The 14533-nt window shown below is 57.9% G+C and overlaps 2 protein-coding genes across 3 annotated transcripts; both read left to right on the plus strand.

The window, feature by feature from the left end:
* The first annotated feature begins 9146 nt into the window (after positions 1-9146).
* On the plus strand, positions 9147-14075 carry PTMA (prothymosin alpha). Of its 2 annotated transcripts, none has more exons than XM_045867748.3 (5): positions 9147-9387; positions 12147-12218; positions 12485-12581; positions 13013-13086; positions 13326-14075. In XM_045867748.3, exons 1-5 carry the CDS (start codon positions 9343-9345, stop codon positions 13371-13373), a joined length of 336 nt encoding a protein of 111 aa, XP_045723704.1. In that variant the 5' UTR covers positions 9147-9342; the 3' UTR covers positions 13374-14075. The 2 variants fall into 2 exon arrangements, with proteins under 2 accessions (XP_045723704.1, XP_045723706.1); XM_045867750.3 differs by having other exon boundaries at positions 9153-9387; positions 12488-12581.
* On the plus strand, positions 9592-10838 carry LOC135363724 (uncharacterized). The gene is made up of 2 exons (XM_064585754.1): positions 9592-9655; positions 9701-10838. Exons 1-2 carry the CDS (start codon positions 9592-9594, stop codon positions 10690-10692), a joined length of 1056 nt encoding a protein of 351 aa, XP_064441824.1. The 3' UTR covers positions 10693-10838.
* Positions 14076-14533: the final 458 nt, after the last annotated feature.

Genomic DNA, 14533 nt, shown 5'->3' on the forward strand with positions numbered 1-14533 from the left:
TAAAATAAATAAAAACATAAAAGGTATCATAAACGTCATCGCCTAAATACTGAACAAATCATTCACATTATGTATTTAGGTGAAGACAATAAAGGAAATCTGAAAATAAAAAACACAGGGGATCTCAAGCTGATTCAGATTTAAGAAATAAGTAGGAAGCTATAGGAGAAAAAAATCTCTATGTACCTATTTTACTGTTTTTAGGTAAAATCCTTTTCAGGCCTTTCTCTATTTTCTGCCAACTATGTATTTCTGAACTCCATGGGCTTGTATTTCTTATATGGCTGTCTAATGAAATCCAGAAATCAGATTTGAAAATGTAAGTTTTTATAACTAACAAGGATGGGTGCCTGGGTGGCTCAGTTGGTTAAGCGTCTGCCTTCAGCTCAGGTCATGATCCCAAGGTCTTGAGATGGAGCCCCGAGTCAGGCTCCCTGCTCGGCGGGGAGTCTGCTTCTCCCTCTCCCTCTGTCTCCCAGCTCTCTCTCTCTATCTCAAATAAATTAATAAAATCTTAAAAAAAAAAAAAAGAAAGAAAACCGAGAATTGTTGACCCACACTAAACCATAGAGGTACGTGGGGAGCCCTGATCCAATGGGCTCTTCCCCGGGGGACAGGAAGGGGACACCCGGAGTTTGCACTCCTAACCATCTGGCCACACTGTCCTACTGGTGCTGAGGCCAGAGAGAAGTTTGTCCTGTGCGTCGCTATAGAAGGAACACTGTGCAGTGTCGTACTTCCAGAGCCCAGAGTCGGGCCATGGTGAAGAGTAGCCTGGGGAAATGTTCAAGACAGATGTTACCAGTTGTCTATTGATGCCATGAAAAAACTCAATGGAACATCCTAGGAACACTTAGTTTTTAGTAGGCTGATTTTCTGGTGAGCCCTTGGTGACAAACAGTTGCAAAATTCCCTCCCCCGCAACCCGGATCTCCAGGTCACCCCGGAAAAAATCTTGCCCCACGACCAGAAATCACCCATCTGGGGAGGACTTCTCTGCAATTCCTACAACCTGAGAGGCGCCGGCTGGGGGACGAGGGCCTCAGTCGGTGAAGATAAACTCCTTACCGATCAAGAGAGGAAACCCCAAGATCCTGTCCCTGACGTTTGAGAAGGAGGGGTGGGCAGAGGCTGATGGCAGGAGGGGCGCTGGGGACCAGCTGTGGGGCTGCATCAGCCGGGCTGCCCGGTTCCAAATCCCAGCTCTGCCACTTACTCTGGGCCGCACCGGGCTGCTCCGTGCCTCAGTTTCCTCTTTCATAAGGTGGGGATAGCTGCAAGCCTCACAGGATTGAACAGGTTACTATGTCTAGAACTCGGAACAATGTCTGGCCCAGAGTTCCTTCCCTGAAGTGGGAGCTGCTGTTCTCATGTGGCCGCTCTCCTCTTGCACCTCCGATGGGCTGGGGCTGTGACTACGGCCGCTTGCTGTGCCCCCGGCGGGGCAGGGCTGTGGGGTTCCACTTGGAATGCCTCTGTTCATCTGGGGTAAGCTGGGTTTCCGAAGAGCCCCCTTCCCGGTGCCCCTCCTGCTGCACTTTCTCCTTCACCACTCGCCTGGCTGGATTCCACGCTGGAGCTGCCAAGACTCTCACTCCTGCTTGCGCCCTCACAGCTTACCCTGACTTCGGGCTCCTGCCGAGCCCTCCTTGCCTCAGGATGTACCCCCTGACCACTCTGGTCTGCCCTGGTCTCCTGAGTTTTCAGAGCCAGTGTCATTCAGTGAGAGGGAGGGTGGGTGGCACGGAGCCCTGGCAGCCAGGGCCAAGGGGCTCTATTCCTGGCCAGGGGCCACTCTGCTGGCAAATCAGCCTCCTGTTCTGGGCCCCAGTGCCTCCATCTGTAGAATGAGGCTCTTTTCCATCCCCTCCATCTGTGGGGGGGGGGGGGGTGCTTGCCATAACTGCTTGAAGCGTGTTCAATTTTCCTCTTCTCCTCTGGCATAGAGCTGGTGTCAGCATCCTGGGATGGGGGCTCACTGGAATGTTGGGCCCAATTCCATTGGATTCAGAGCAACTGAACGGTCATTTCTTGAGGAAGTATAGCCAGATATCCAAGGCACAGGGCCACGCTGAGCGGGGGCCCAACGAACCGCCCTGCCACCACCAGCTCACAGCTCGGGCACGGCGGTGGGCACGTATGTGACTGTCTAGGTCCAGAGGTCCCCTCTCATCTTGGCCCAGATCATGGGAACAAGGTGGGGATGATAAAGGACTTGCTTAGAACCAGTGTCAGTTAAGCCTAGGAGGGGATCCTTGCGCGCCCACCTCGGACTGGTGGCCCCGAGAGGAAGAGGCTGGGACTGCAGAAAGCAAGCATGGAGAACCCCTCCACTGCTAGACCACAGCCCTCCATGAGGCTGAGAGCTCCGAGTAACCAGAAGCTGGGGTTCTCGGTTAAGGATGTTTCTTTTCTTTTCTTTTTTTTTAAGATTTATTTATTTATTTGAGAGAGAGAGAATGAGAGAGAGAGAGTGTACATGAGAGGGGGGAGGGTCAGAGGGAGAAGCAGACTCCCCGCTGAGCAAGGAGCCCGACGCGGGATTCAATTCCGGGACTCCAGGATCATGACCTGAGCCGAAGGCAGTCGCTTAACCAACTGAGCCACCCAGGCGCCCAAGGGATGTTTCTTAATGCCTGTCCTTCCCTGCTTTGAGAGCTGCTTCATTTCATGTAGGCTCACTTTTTAATATTAATCATTAATTTCTAATTTCCCTCTTATCTATTTCTACAGGTATTCAGAACACATTTTACTTTCCATCAGGAATGTCCCTGAATCCAAATTCAGCCTTTACAGCAGTGGTGACTTCTGAAGAACATTCTGGAATACCTTTTATCATCCTGAAAATCTTGATTGAGGTAGGTCTTCAATAAATCACATATAGGCCCAAGACTGATTACCACCAAGGTGAGAAATACTTTGGGGGTCTCAAAACCACATCTTGGCCAAGGACTTTGCAACACAGAGTGCTGTGGCCCTGTGAACAGCCCAGGAGTAGGGAGAGGCAGCCATGCTGTTTTCTCCCTGGGAGCTGGGCCACATTCTCCCTGTCTAGCAAGTGAGAAGATTGAGACCTTGCCAGGAGCCAAGTGGACCGGTAGGTGTCTGGCTGATGCTTTTGAGGTAACACTCTTAAAGTGCCTCAGTGGCAGGAGACGGCAGAACCTGGCAAAAGCCGCTAGGAGCCAGTGAATGGTCACAGTGCAAGGCCCAGCCCCAACACGGCAGTTGAGAACATGCTGCAGCTGGGGAAAGCTCTGGGATGGCTCTCGGTTCACGTGTGTGAACTCTTTCCCCTCAGGCTTTATTTAATTTAATTAATTAATTAATTAATTAGAGAGAGAGTGGGGGTGGGACAGAAGCAGAAGGAGAGAGAATCTTAAGCAGGCTCCATGCTCAGCGCGAAGCCAGATGCAGGGCTCGACCTCAAGACTCTGAGATCATGAACTGAGCCGAAATCAAGAGCCGGTTGTTTAACCATCTGAGCCACCCAGGCACTCCTCCTCTCAGGCTTTAAATGCGTGAGAAGCTCGCATTTGCCTGGAAAAGGGACTGCCACCTTCCCTTCTCTGGGGAGGTTTGGGTTTTGGGGTAAGGCTTCATCCTGCCTTGAGATTTTCCTACAGAATTGTCCCAGTGAGATCTTCATTTTTTTCTCCCCTGTGGGATTCGCAGAAAACCTCTTGAGGAGAGAGTATTTTCGAAAGGAGCCTAAGAAATCTCCCCCTGTTCTAGAGACAGATTCCCATGCTCATGACTGTCACTGCACATGGCAACCTTTCCTGCACGGGGCGGCTGAGAGTCCTCCTGGGAGGGTGCGGGAGGTCCTGATCCCGGCGCCGCCAGCTTCCTCTGTGATCTTCACTAAGCCCCTCAATCCTTCTGCTCTGCCATGTGCAAGCCAAATGCTCCCAGCGTCACCCTGGGTTCTCCATGGCAAAGACATGCAGAATCCAAGTGGGACGCTGTTTTTGGATCAAGGGCCACAGGACCCTTCTTGGTGGTGCTTATAGATTTCTTCAGATATGCCATTCTTACCAGCTTGTGAAGAAGGACTGAACCAGTGTGACCGATGTGTCTCAGGGTGCCTGGGGGTCTCCTGGTTGTAGCACTGACAGTTCTATGTCCTGCAGCAACCGGGACAGCTGGTCACCCTGTCTGTACTGCCCTTTGGGGTGAGAGAGGGAGTAAATTCTGGCTGGCGGTGTGTCCTCCATACTTTACACCTTCTCCCTCCAAATAGGACTGGGGGCGACTTCTCTGCCGGAGTGAAGGTAAGACCCATTTGAGATTAACAGAGAAGAGGGAAGCAGACACTTCAAGATGTCGGAGAGCCTGCCTCTCCCCAACTTCGAGCTTACCTGGCCTGGGACTTCTGGCCTTGCAGGGGGCGCACAGACCCTCTGGAGGCTCCTGTCCTGCTAGGTTCCCGTGTGCGGCCAGGTGGCAGGAAGGGACAGGTGTGGAGATGCCCAGTTCAAGGTCTCCTCATGTCACACAGAGGTGTTTAACCTTTGGCTGCTCCGCCCTCACAGGCCTTCTTGGGCAGGGCGACTGATGCGTGCCAGCGCACGTGCTCCCCCCCACCCAGCACCTTCACCTGCCAGCGGGATGCTGGGCCCACGTGCCACACACAGTAACCGGAGCTTAAGCAAAACACCCACGGAGCTCGAGCTCTGCAGATAGGCGTGCACACGCACGGATGGATGCGGGCAAGCAGAGCTGGGAAATGGCAGGGGCAGGCTGCGGGTTCCTAGAGACACCACAGGGGCACGTGCTCGGGCGGGAGGCGGCGGTGGCCAAGGACACCGCACACACGCCACCGCCAGCCTTCGTATCTGGTCTCCAACCAGAGCTCCGGTTTGGCATCAGTTTGGGGGCAGGCCCTGAATGTCAGGAGATGTCCCCCACCCTGTCCCTGCCAGGCAGGAGCCTCTTGGGGAGGCCAGACCTGTGTAGGTACCAGGGCTTCTGGCACAGCTCCCCGGGAGGACGGGCAGGCCCGGACGTGCCGCCCAAGGGAGCAGGCGTGTGGGGGGTGGTTCGTACACAGTCCCATCCGGGCTCGGCAAGGCAGGAGAGTTGAAAGGCCCCTGGTAGCTCCCCAGGCCCTTATGCCCGGGCAAGAAAACCCCAGCCTGAAACGCCTGGGTTTCTGAAGGGCGGGAAGGCGGGAGTTTTTTGAGGCCTGCTCCACTCAGGCTGTCTCCCAGACTCTGTCATTCCTCTGAGGCCAGAGGGGCTGCCAAGCATGTCGGGCACCGAATCATAGACTTCCAGAAACTCAGCTAGGCTGGTGCCCTCGTTTCCCACTGAATATGGGAAGAATTTGCTGAAGACATTGTTCCTTTGCTCAGAGACCAGCAAACACTGAAATCAACCCACTGAGGTGAGAAGAGCAGCTGGAAAATGGGGTCCCGAGAACACTGATGGTGTTCCTGGATGTGCCAGACACTGTTTCAAGCACTTTCTGAATATTAGCCAGGTCAGTTCCCACCATAACACCGGAAGGTAGGACCTGTCATTGTGTCTCCATGCTTTAGAGGTGAGGAAGTAACTTGCCCAGGTCGACACGGCTAGTGTGTGGCATGACTGGGATATGAACCCAAGCAGCTTTACCAGCATTTAGATCCTTTTTGGTCTTTTGGGAATCGAGCAGAACTGTGAGACACCCAATTAGGAATACGTTGGAAAGGGTTGCAAACTTAAGTGCCTACAGGGCCAGGTAGGTGAAATAAACGTGTGACTCAGGCCTGGTGGGGAGAGGCCTGTGGTCCCAACTGGAGAATGTGTAGGCAACCCAGGTGTCCTTATACAAATTCCTTAAAATAAAACTTGCCTGGAGGCCATATGCCACCACACCCCCAATCCCCCCCAAAATACCCCCATCTTAGAGCAGCTCTAACATAAGCCTACTGCACCTCAACATGCACCAGGAAATGTGGCCTAACAGGGCATACCAGCTTGTCTTGGGGGGTTTGAAAGGACACAGAAGCAGCAAAGGACAGAGATGCATCGGTGAGTGGAAGTGACAGAGGACAGGAAGAACAGCCCATTTAGAAACAGCAAAGATGACGTGAGTTGCCTGTCCCTGGAGAGAGGAGGCTCTTGATAGCCTAAAGAACTCCACCACTTATGAACCCAAGGAGGTCCAAGGAGGCCACTTCTGCTCCAGGACTCATCTAACAAGACAGAGTCCTCCGTTTTAGGATTTTAGCCCCAGCCTGGTCACAGATTCACTTGGTTACTTCAAGTTCCTTGCTATAAGCCCTTGGTCTGCTTTTTTGACTTGTTACAAGTAAAGTGGTATCATATTAGAGGTTGAACGTACAAATTTGCTGATTTTCAATTGGTTTTGACCTACAAAAACATCAGTTTCATATGATTCAACCCTATAATTGTCCTGTCTACCTTGCAAGGTGCAGAGGATAAATGAAAATGTTTGAAGCATGAGCCAAAGATTCACTGCCGCGTACACAGCAGGCACCCAGTGAATGCTTGGTGAATGTAAATACTGGTTCCAGAACCAGGTGGGCATGAGCCTTCCTTATCGCTTCTAGCAAAGCCAACTGCCTGGGGACAGGGTCAGGCAAAGCAGTTCTTTGAGGGAAATTCACATTCACCCAGCTCCTCCCGCATCTTGGCTCCAGTGAGGCCCTTCCCCGCCCCTCCCCCCCCCCGCCCCCGGCCAGAATGCAGAAGTCATGTCCAGTTTTCAGCTTGGACACAGAGACGACTGGCCAAAGCCACCATACAGGAAGGGAAGAAGCCTCAATCGCTTAGATGTGGCACAGACCAAGGTCCCGGGGCATCCGGGTTTTGTGGACTGAACAATCCCTTCTAGGGTAACCAGAGCTTAACGGATGCTCCGCAGGTAGAAGGCGCTGTCCCTCCTCGTTTACCATGCCGCACTATCCCTCCACTTCTCGGAAGACTGTGGCACAAAGGAGGGGGTCACAGCGGCAGCGGCCAACGAGCCCTTTCCTCCTTTGGGGCGAAAGGCGGCCCCAGGTCTGCGCCGCAATAAAGGCAACTGGCCGGGGGAGGGAGGGGACCGAACAAAGAATTGGGACGCGTGGTCCTCGGGGACACCACTGTTGAGTCCCTTGGATTGGCGCGCGCCCACCCTGGGGAAAATCCCCTTACGGCCCTTGGGGTACCTGGGGGTAGGACTGAGACCGGCGGGCGCCCCCTCCGCTGCCGCGTACCCGGGACGGGATGGCGACCGCCAAACAACAGGAGGTGGCGCGGCTCTCCCTCCCTGTCCAACACCTGTCCTACGTTTTTCCCGACCAAAGGACAGGGAGCCTGGGCTTCTCTCTTCCCAGGGGACAAGTCGCTCGGGAAAGCCCCAATGGCCAGACTGACAGATGTGAACCAGGATGCGGGCCTGACGCGTGCGGGACAGGGGCATGGGGAGGGGGCCCAGACCCAGGTGGCGCCCCGGCGCTCCGCGGCTCCCCCAGGCCGGGCAGGGGAGTCCGGGGCCAGAGGAGACAGCCGGGCCAGTGCGTGGCAAGCTCAGCAAAGGGAGTCCCGCGGTGGGAATGGGGTCAGCGAGCCCCTGACCTAAGAGAACCAAGAAGGGCGACTCAATCTCTCCTCCCGTTCCTCACTTGAAGCTCTACTGGACTTGGCATCCGTCCCTCCTCCACGACTTCAGACTCCGGGTTTTCTCCATTCCCAGATCCGCGGCCCCAAGAGACAGACAGCGGAACCTGCCAATGGCAGGACGCAAAGCGTCAACTTTGTGTTCGCCCGCCACTCTCAGCCAGTGCGCGCCCGTTTCTCCGGAGTCCCGCCTTCCGTGTCGGGCGCCCCCTTCTGGCGACACAGGGATGAACCCTATCTGTCGCCATGTTGAGTGCGGCACAGTTTTTTTTTTTTTTTTCTGGAACATTTTCCCACCTGTTCTAATCTTTCTTCCCACACAGCTGCTTTCTTAGTTCGACAGCCAAGTGCGGTGGCGATAAGGACGGTGTAACCTGTGCTTTTCGGATCGTCTGCGTGATCGGATCGCCACGTCACGCCACGCTTGCCGAGTCCAACGCCATCTTGAGTGTGGCGCCTTGATGGTTCCCTTCTCAGGGCTCCGCGTGGTTCCCTAAATGGCGCCCCAAACTTCAAGGAGTCCGCAAGGACTAGACCACCTGGTCTAAGGGGGCGATTATTTCCCCCCCAGGAAACTCTCAGTGTATAAGTTCGTGTGCCCCTCGCAGCCCCTGGAGTGGGGTGAGAGGATAGACCCGATGGCCGGGTTCTGGAAGGGTGCTCCCTGAGGCTGTCGCGACGACAGTGACCGCTCGGGGCAGGCGCTGTCCAAAGCGCTGGAGTGCGCAGACTGCTGTGTGGTGCGACGCCCGTGGGCTGTCCCGTTCGAAGGCAGGAGCCCGCACCGGCTCACGAGTCCCCTCGAAGCATGAATCTCAGAGTGTGTGTGTGCTTGGCACCGAGCCCGCTTGTCGGCTGGCTCAGGCGGCCAACGCCGGGGCCAGTGGTGGGCAACAGGGTCACCTCTTCAAAGACCCGGGGCACCTGGGGTTGGGCAGAGGGTGTGGACGAGGTAGAGACGGGGCGGCCTCGCGCCCTCATTGCTCGTCGCAGGGTTTCCACCCACTTGCACTGGGACAATTCTCGGTGGAAGGTGCCCCGGCGCGGGGGGCGGGCACCTCCCCGGGCACTGCACAGGGCACCGCCCCGGGCGAGCGCAGCCCAGCACCCGGCCTTCCCCTCCCCCTCGCTGGCAGCCGTCGTGCGCGCCGGCCACCGCCTCCTCTTCCCTCCCCCTCCTTCCGAGCAGCAGAGGGGAGGGGAGGACGGGGGGCTGGGCGGGCGGCTTTGCCGCGCTTTGGCTTTCTGCGTCAGCAGCCCCAGCAAAACAGCGGCGGGAGCGCGCGCCCTGAGCGCGCTCGTGCGCCCCTCCCCCGCGGCGCCGGCGCCGCCGAGACCCGGCAAACTAAGGCCCTGAATGACAGAGCGGCCGGCGACTGCGCAGCGCGGGACGCACCAAGGCACTGCCGCTTTAAGCACGCTTGCCCATTGTTCGGAATCGAGCCAATGAGCGAGCGCCCGCTCCCTGCGCTCAGCCAATAGCATTCGGGCAGAGGAGGCCGAGCGCCGCCCACTAATCTATATTAAAGGTTCTGGCGCCGCGTGAGTTCCCCACTGGCTGCTCTGAAAAGCCATCTTTGCATTGTTCCCGTGTCCGGCTCCCCGTTCGCCGCAACCACCTCCGCCGCGCGCCTCCTCCGCCACCGCGGACTCCGGCAGCTTTCTCGCCAGAGTCCCCGAACTCTTGCTTTCTTTTTAATCCGCTGCATCGGATCACCGGCGTGCCCCATCATGTCAGACGCGGCCGTGGACACCAGCTCCGAGATCACCACCAAGGTGAGGTTGGACGCCGCCCGCCCCTTCGGGGTCCGCGCGCTGCTGCCGCCGGAGCGGTGTTTGGCGCGCGCGCGCGGCGGCTGGGCTGCCCCGAACCCGCTGTCTCTTCCTCCGGCGGAGAGACCTCTCCTCCCGGCCTAGGCCCCCAGGCAGCCCACTCTTTTGTGTGCGGGGGAGGGGGCGGGAAGCGCGGCGGCAGGCGTGATGCCCGTCGGGGAGTGGGCCGGGCGCCCTCGGGGCCCCGGAGGGCGGACGCGGGGGCTGAGGGGCTCGGGTGGCGGGTGTTCTACGGCTCCTGAAACTTGTTTGTGAGTGGTCTGGAAGGTGGCGGGAGGAGAGGGGCCGGGCTGGGGGTCGTCAGCCCGCGGGGCGCACGGAAATAACTTTGAAACTCGAGCGCGTTTGGAATCGGAAGTGCTGGGGGGGGCGCGTGTGCAGGCGCGGGCCGGCTGCGGGAAGTGGCGGCTCCGCAACGAGCGCCCGCCGGCGGCGCTGGTCTTTGTTCCGAGCCGGGCCGCCTCGTTTCGCGCCTTACAGTGGGTTCGAGGTGGTTTATCTGGACTAAGCTCTGATAAGGCGGAGTCGGGCAGCGGGTCGGCCGACCGCGACGTCGATTGTCTCCGCGGAGGTGTGAAGGTCTTCTCCGCTCTGGGTGCCCTCAGGGAGGGCGGGGGTAGGCGTCCTCCGGGGAGAGTGCGCCGGGAGCAGCCGCCCAGCCTCAATAATTCACCAGCGGTGCCGGGTTTGGCTGTGGAGGAGGCGAGCCCACGCGCCGTTGGGGAGGAAACGGAAAGTGAAGGAACGGCGCGCCGGGGCGACGATGGGCGCCCCCCGCGGCTGCCCGGGAACACCGTGTGCGCGGCCGCCCCGGAGGCGATGCGGACGAACAAAAGCTGTGGCCGCGGCTGGCCGGTTGCGGGGTCGAGCCGGGTGCCGGGGGTTGTCGGGGCCTGGTGTTGTGGGTTCACTGCCCTCGGTTTTGAGGTCCTGCGCGTTTGGCGCAGCTCCGGTTCTGCGCGCCGGGTCGTTCCAGCGGCCCGCGCGGGGACCGTCTCGTCTCCGCTCTCGGCGGGAGCGCGGCACTTTAGGGCAGATCGGCTGTTTTATCTAAGGCTCTGGTCCGCGCCCCTCTCGTGCCCCTTTGGGGACGGGCAGGAGTCACCTTGGCGTCTCCTTAACCTCTGTGCCCCTAGCGTCACCTCTGGCTTTCTCCCAGGGGTGACTCCCCCGGCGGAGTGGAGCTTGCGACTGGGCTCTCCACAAGGGCTCCAGCGGGCCCCCCTCCGGGCCCAGCCCGGGAACTAGTTGGGTGGGGGGAGGGTCGGCCCTCCCCACTGCGGACGTCCGCGTTCGCCTTCCTCCAAGGTGATTTCCCGCCGGGAGCAATAAATAGTTCCACGGAGCGCGTCCCCTACGGCCTCGGGCTGCGGGACTGAGAAAGCCCCGTGGACTTCGGGGCGGCCTCCCGCGGGACTTTGCCCGCCAAATGCAGAGCGGCAGGCCCGCGCGTCAAGGCCTGCGGTGGGGGCGTCAGGACGCCCGGAAAGACCGGCGCGCAACTAGCGCGGCGGCGGGGGATGCGCTGGCCAGCGCAGCCCCCGGGTCTCCAGGGTCAGGGGCGCACTCGGCGGCCCTGGGCCACGTGCTCCGCGCGCGCGGTGCGTGCCGAGGCCCGCGCGCAAAGCCCGCCGGGCGGGGGCTGCGCGCCTGCGCGCCGCGTTCTCCCCGCCCCCACCCGCTCCCCGGGGCTTCGGCCGCCAGGGGGCGGGAGCGGGCGGCACCCGGGTTCGCGGCCCGCCAGGCGGTGGTAATGGGGCCGACAGGTGCCCCGGTGCCGGTCACTGGACGGGGTCCGAGCTGCGCCCGGCCCGACGCCTGTTTGTGTTGGCGGCCGGATCGGCAGGGCCAGGTGGAAGAAGTTACCGGGCTTCGGGGCGCCCGCGGCGGCGTTGCCCTTTGGAAAGCGGACCGGGTCCGCTCCTCGAGGTGCGGTCTGACGGGCCCTGAGAGCCGCCGCGCGGACGGCGAGAGGCCGGGAGGGAGATGGGGCGCACCGGGCGGCGCGCTTCTGAACGGGGGTCGAGTTCCTTAGGCCCGGGCACGTTTCCCGGCGATGACCTGCGACCTCCTGGGACAGCTGTCACATACAGGGAATTGGTGGGTTTGGGTTTTTTAATAGCGAGCTGGGCTGCCGTGGGCTTGGTGCTTAGCTCGGCTGGGAGGACTTGAGACGGCCCCCTCCAGTTCTGCTTGTCGGCTCCCTCCCATTCCCTCCTCGGCCTAGCCCGCCCACGGGAGTTCTCCCGCAGTGCCCGGGCCCTCCCTCCATTACCTTGTTTATTTATGGCACATACCTGCTGTTTTCCAAGAAGGGCTTGTGAGAGGCGGAGTTTCCTCTGGTTGGAAACCAGTCTGTGATGGGTGTGTGAGTGAAGTGTTCCCGGGCTCGTCTGCCCGGCCAGACGGGTTTAAGGCCGTGGTGCCACATGGCTCTTGTCCTAAGAATCATGAGGAAGGGGCAGTGGGAACAACTGCAGGGGGCTCTTTTTGGTGTGTTTCTTAAGGGTTGAGAAATTGGAGGAAACCCTGACCACAGACGCGCTGGGTATCCTGTGGCCCCTCCTTCCTGTGTTTCCAAGTGTAACGTGGGGCTGTTGGGACATCCAGACCAGCGCTGCTTTCATACCCTTGAGCCCTAGGCCTCTTTGCCAGCCCCGGGTTTCTCAAAAGACTTACTGGTTCCCTCTTACTTTTTGAAGGACTTAAAGGAGAAGAAGGAAGTTGTGGAGGAGGCAGAGAATGGAAGAGACGCGCCTGCTAATGGGAACGCTGTGAGTGTCCGCCTTGCCCATGGTGCCTAGCCACTCCTGGCCAGGAAGTTCTCTCACTCCAGCTTGGGCTTAGTTTGGGGTGAGCGAGGAGGCTGAGCCCTTGGGTGGTTCCTGCATCACCGTCTCCTGGTGGAGCTTTAAGGGAAGAGGAGCTGAGGTCTCTTGCCTGGTCTGGGGCTGCAGATGCATTGGGGGGGCCTGGGGGAAGGGATGGGGCAGGAGTGGTGGTCTGTCGTCATTAACAACCTGGTATGTTTTCTGTCGAGGAGAATGAGGAAAATGGGGAGCAGGAGGCTGACAATGAGGTAGATGAAGAAGAGGAAGAAGGGGGAGAAGAAGAGGAGGAGGAGGAGGAAGGCGATGGTGAGTAGCTTCGTTTATCTCTCCTTTTAGGGGGTTCCTTTCCTTGGCCTTGTCTAGAGGTTCCTGGGGTTGGAGACCAGCGGACCACCTGCAGCTGGGTTGGTACTGTGGGGCTACGACTTCTCTGGGTTTAGGCTCGTGAAGTGAAACTGCCCCACACACCCGTACTCCCACCGGTGCCTTCTTGCCTCGTTTGGGGACCAGTGCCTGCATGGGTGGCAAGCGGCCCTGACTGCCCGGTTTGTCAGGCAGCAGAGATCAGGGACAGTTCTTCCCTGGAGAACCTGTCACTGGGAGGTCCCCTGAGGAGCTGCAGTGTGAAGTCGTGTCCCCACCCAAGTTCAGGCTGTCACTGGGTGGGTAGGGTACCAAGATTCTTCCTGGCAGGTTGAGGGGAGGCAGTGTGGTTTACCCTGGGTTTGATTCTGCAGGTGAGGAAGAGGATGGAGATGAAGATGAGGAGGCCGAGGCAGCTACGGGCAAACGGGCAGCTGAAGATGATGAGGTGGGTTCTGGCTTGGGTGGGGGCTGGGATGTGAGGCACGGTAGTCAGGGGGGCCGATTTCTGTGGTGTGGTCCTGAAAGGCTCCCTTATCTTGAGCAGGAACAGGAAAGAGCGCAGGCCTGCCTTCCCAGAGCTCTGGAAGCCTCTGGAGCAGCCAGTGCCTGGCCCTTGCCTCTGCCTGCAGGAGTGGGGGTGGGCCCCGTGGGCTGCAGGGGCCTTGACCATCTTTCTCTGCGCAGGATGATGATGTCGACACCAAGAAGCAGAAGACTGATGAGGATGACTAGACAGCAAAAAAGGAAAAGTTAAACTTAACAAAAAAAAAAAGGCCGCCGTGACCTGTTCACCCTCCACTTCCCGTCTCAGAATCTAAACGTGGTCACCTTCGAGTAGAGAGTCCCGCCCGCCTGCCCAACGCGGGCAGTGCCACCCGCAGATGACACACGCTCTCCGCCACCCAGCCAAAACCACAACGTGAATTTGCAACAGGGGAGGAAAAAAGAACCAAAACTTCCAAGGCCCTGCTTTTTTTCTTAAAAGTACTTTAAAAAGGAAAATTTGTTTGTATTTTTTATTTACATTTTATATTTTTGTACATATTGTTAGGGGTCAGCCATTTTTAATGATCTCGGATGACCAAACCAGCCTTTGGAGCGTTCTCTGTCCTACTTCTGACTTTACTTGTGGTGTGACCATGTTCATTATAATCTCAAAGGAGAAAAAAAACCTTGTAAAAAAAGCAAAAACAACAACAAAAAAACAATCTTATTCCGAGCATTCCAGTAACTTTTTTTGTGTATGTACTTAGCTGTACTATAAGTAGTGGGTTTGTATGAGATGGTTAAAAAGGCCAAAGATAAAAGGTTTCTTTTTTTCCTTTTTTGTCTATGAAGTTGCTGTTTATTTTTTTTGGCCTGTTTGATGTATGTGTGAAACAATGTTGTCCAACAATAAACCGGAATTTTATTTTGCTGAGTTGTTCTAACAAAGCTGTCTCAAGCCTGGTTTTTCTGTGTTTCAGTTTTCTAGACCTTCTGGGGAGCGGGCAAGGACGGGGGTGGGTGGTTGGGGGGATCTTGGGCTCAGGCCCAGCTGTATTTCTTGGGGATAGTGGGCTGAAGACCCCAGTGGGCAAGGAGGGGTGGGTATGTCCTTGGGGCAGCGTGGTGGGTCACCATGGAGATCAAGGACTGAGCTGCTGCTGGCCACCAAGCCCTGTGGGAGGGCACTGGAGTTAGGGGCTGTGAAGGGGAGGCTGCTTACCGGGGCCGGTCTACTGATTCTACCAAGAGCCTTTTCCCAGGACCACATTATTGGATGCCAGTGGATCAGGGTGCCTTGGAAGGCAATGTCCACATCCTCAGGCACACGAAGGAACCGGCTACACGAGGCGCTGCTGTTACCCAGACTCCAGGGTTGGGGTGGGTGGGTGGTGGTACGGGCCAAG

The sequence above is a fragment of the Mirounga angustirostris genome, unplaced genomic scaffold, assembly GCF_029215605.1.
Source record: "Mirounga angustirostris isolate CCGP_5_RB_7025 unplaced genomic scaffold, mMirAng1.0.hap1 SCAF_3, whole genome shotgun sequence".
Classification (NCBI taxonomy): domain Eukaryota; kingdom Metazoa; phylum Chordata; class Mammalia; order Carnivora; family Phocidae; genus Mirounga; species Mirounga angustirostris.